Source organism: Empidonax traillii, unplaced genomic scaffold (assembly GCF_003031625.1).
Source record: "Empidonax traillii isolate 1590-97213 ecotype Southwest subspecies unplaced genomic scaffold, ASM303162v1 scaffold2260:size46562, whole genome shotgun sequence".
In the NCBI taxonomy this organism is placed as follows: Eukaryota; Metazoa; Chordata; class Aves; order Passeriformes; family Tyrannidae; genus Empidonax; species Empidonax traillii.
Window position 1 is genome coordinate 7,961 of NW_020957453.1, and position 2,719 is coordinate 10,679.

The window sequence follows — 2,719 nt, forward strand, 5'->3', positions numbered from 1 at the left end:
AAAAAAAAGGAGAAAATCAAAACCGACCGGAACGGAGGGAGGGGAGGGGGGAAGAGAAAAAAGATAAAAAAAAAGAAAAAAAAAGGAAAAAAAAAAGTCTTTGTGCAAAAAAAAAAAAAAATTAAAATCTGTCGAGTTTCACTTATTACTATCACTTTTTTTTCTGCACAGAGAAGCATTTAATGGGTGGTGGAGTGGCCCGGCTGGGTGTGCGTGCTGGGGGGAGAGGGAGAGCCCCCCCAGCCGCAGCCCCACTCCCTACCCCAAGTGGGCCCTCCCGGCAAGGCTCATCCTGATGATTTTCTGCTCCCCAAGGCTGGAGAGCCCCAGCAAGGGGGTAGCAGGGGCCCCCTTTGCTCTATTGCTTGGGCTTGTGCTGCTGTGGCTTTGAATTACCCTCCCTGGGGGTCTCATCCTGCCTGGAAAAGGGGCAAGGTGTGATGGCGAGGTGCAGGGGATGGGAGTGCACCAGAAAGACCAGAGCAGCTCTGTCTGCCAGTGGGAGCACAACTGAAGCGAACTGGTTTGTACTGGGGCAGGGGGGCTCAGTTCTGCCAAATGTATATTGTCTCCCACCGACATATATTTATTTATATACGGAGAACTCTAGGTGTGCCTGTGTGTGTAAATACAGGGGTGTGTGTGTATATATATTTATATGCTGTATATATAAAGATATACACATACATAGATTTAAGTCATCTGACAATGCTGGGGAGCCTCTTGGGGCTTTTGCTGCCTGCACTCTTTGTTGGGGGCAGGACCAAGCCTCCCCAGGGGGCTGCTGTGCACCTGTCGCTGTAGGAGATCTTTGGGAATGTCACCCTCCTCCCTGTTCTAGGCATTTCCAGTGGTGGGAATTGCATTTTCTCCATTAGAGATGGCTGGGGCAAAGGGTCCTTGGGCAACTCAGCTGCCAGCAGTGCCTGGAGGAGTGGGATGCCCAAGGGATGAGGACTGGGTTGTTCCTGGGGATACAGCTCTTTTGGCACCAACACTGCCAAGATGGTGACGGCAAACCCCTCAGAGGCCTCTTTGCTGTGTTTTCCCAGGAAAAGAAGATATCCATGTCTGCAGGGGAATGAAGATGTTGTGCATGCATAATGTACCTTAAGGTCTGTCCTCCTGAGAGAGGAGCCTGGTTTTGGCACCATTCCCCTGCAGCTATTGCCCCTGCCCATTCCTGGGGCCTGGCACCTCCTTTGGAGAGAGGGGCTGCCACGTGGGGGTCTTGTTTTGCAAACCCCATGGCCCCAGTGCCGGAGCAGGTGGGTGTCTGAGAGCTGGTGGAACTTTGAGAGAGGAGCAGAGTGGTCTGGGGGGTGAGCAGGGTGGCTCACCCCTCCTGCAAACACTGAAAATGCAGGACAGGGCCACCTTGGCCACCTTCCAGTGATGGTCATTAATTAGGCTGGTAATTACGTGCTGTCAGCTCTTCGCGATCCATGCACGCCGTCGGCTGTGGGTGCGATGCCCAGGGAGGTGCTGGTGGCCTTGTGTGGCTCACCCTGGTGATCAGTGGTGTGATTCTGCTGTAAGTTGTGTCTGTCGCCAGCCTGAGCGTGGTCCTGGGCATCCAGATGGTGCTGTGCCTTTGCAGCCTCAGGAAGGGCTTGCTCTGCGGGCCGGGGGCTGGTCAGTGCGTTTGGACCAGTCTGTGACCGTGTTTGTGGAGACGGGCGTGGCGAGGCAGTGCAGCCCTCATCCTGCCCTTCCTCCTGCTCACGGCTTTGCTGCGCCGCGGGTTGTTGTGGTGTGAGTGCTTGGGGCTGTCCTTCAGCACAGCAGTGGCTCTGGCCAAGTTTTGCTTTGGTCCTGGCTAGCTCGTATCTTCTCCTGACCGAAAGATGATGTAAGCACAAAGTGCCCCACTCCTGCATGTGCAGATCAGCCCCTGCCCTGACCGCTTTGCGAGTTCCCCTGATGGAGCTCTGCTTTGTGAGAAGCAAGTCCCACCACTTCCAAAGGGCTTGGGCGTGGACCAAAATCCTTCCTTCTAGTAGTCAAACTGCCCACTGTGCACCGAAGTTTTGCTTATGGGGGCCCAGAGCTGCTCCTGCCTCCATTGGTCCCTGCTAGTAGGTGGCACCTCTGCTGTCCCTGCTCACCCTGTTCTTCCCAAACAGACACTTCCACCTGCCAAAGGATCAAAAAATTCCCCAGGAAGCTCTTTCCGTTGCTCTGGCTCAGATCCTCATTTGGGAACAAACCATTCCCCATTCAGCTGTGGGGAAGGTCCCTAATGCTGGCTAGGGGTGTAGTCATGACCTCTCCCCTTCCAGCCATCCCTGAGCAGTTCATGGCTGCAGTCTGAAGCTGCGGGAGCATTGCTCCCTGTGCCGAAATCCGGGGGAGCCGGGTCTGACGGGCAGTGCGGGATTGCGTGGGATCCGAGACCGGGAACACGGTGGTGCTGGGGGCCGGGGGAGGCGATGCCGTACCTGCTCTAAATATAGGTGGTGGTATCGTCTCCTTCTAAATGCAGAAAGGTGTCTGACAATGCACCGGGCTCTGAGTAACAGCCCGCGGAGAGGGGAGGAGGTGGCTTTTTGTGTCTGTGCCTGGCGGGTTGGGGGGGGAAGGGGGGAGTGATGCTCTCGAGGCGGGGGCAAGTATTCCACGCGGATTTCAGGCTTTGAGCGTTTTTCTTTCCTCAGCCCCTGAATGGGGCCGTTGAGCGGTGTGTGGTGATGCTCTGCAGTGGTGGTACAGGCTGGGG

General features: G+C 55.6%; 1 protein-coding gene across 1 annotated transcript in view; it reads left to right on the plus strand.

Annotated features, from left to right (window-relative positions):
• LOC114071756 (voltage-dependent R-type calcium channel subunit alpha-1E-like) overlaps positions 1 to 1,661 on the plus strand; it is a 9,523-nt gene extending 7,862 nt beyond the window's left edge. Inside the window, exon 9 of the mRNA XM_027909612.1 lies at positions 1,556 to 1,661. Coding sequence (XP_027765413.1) covers positions 1,556 to 1,661 — 106 coding nt within the window. The remainder of the gene's footprint in view (positions 1 to 1,555) is intronic.
• The last annotated feature ends 1,058 nt before the right edge of the window (positions 1,662 to 2,719 follow it).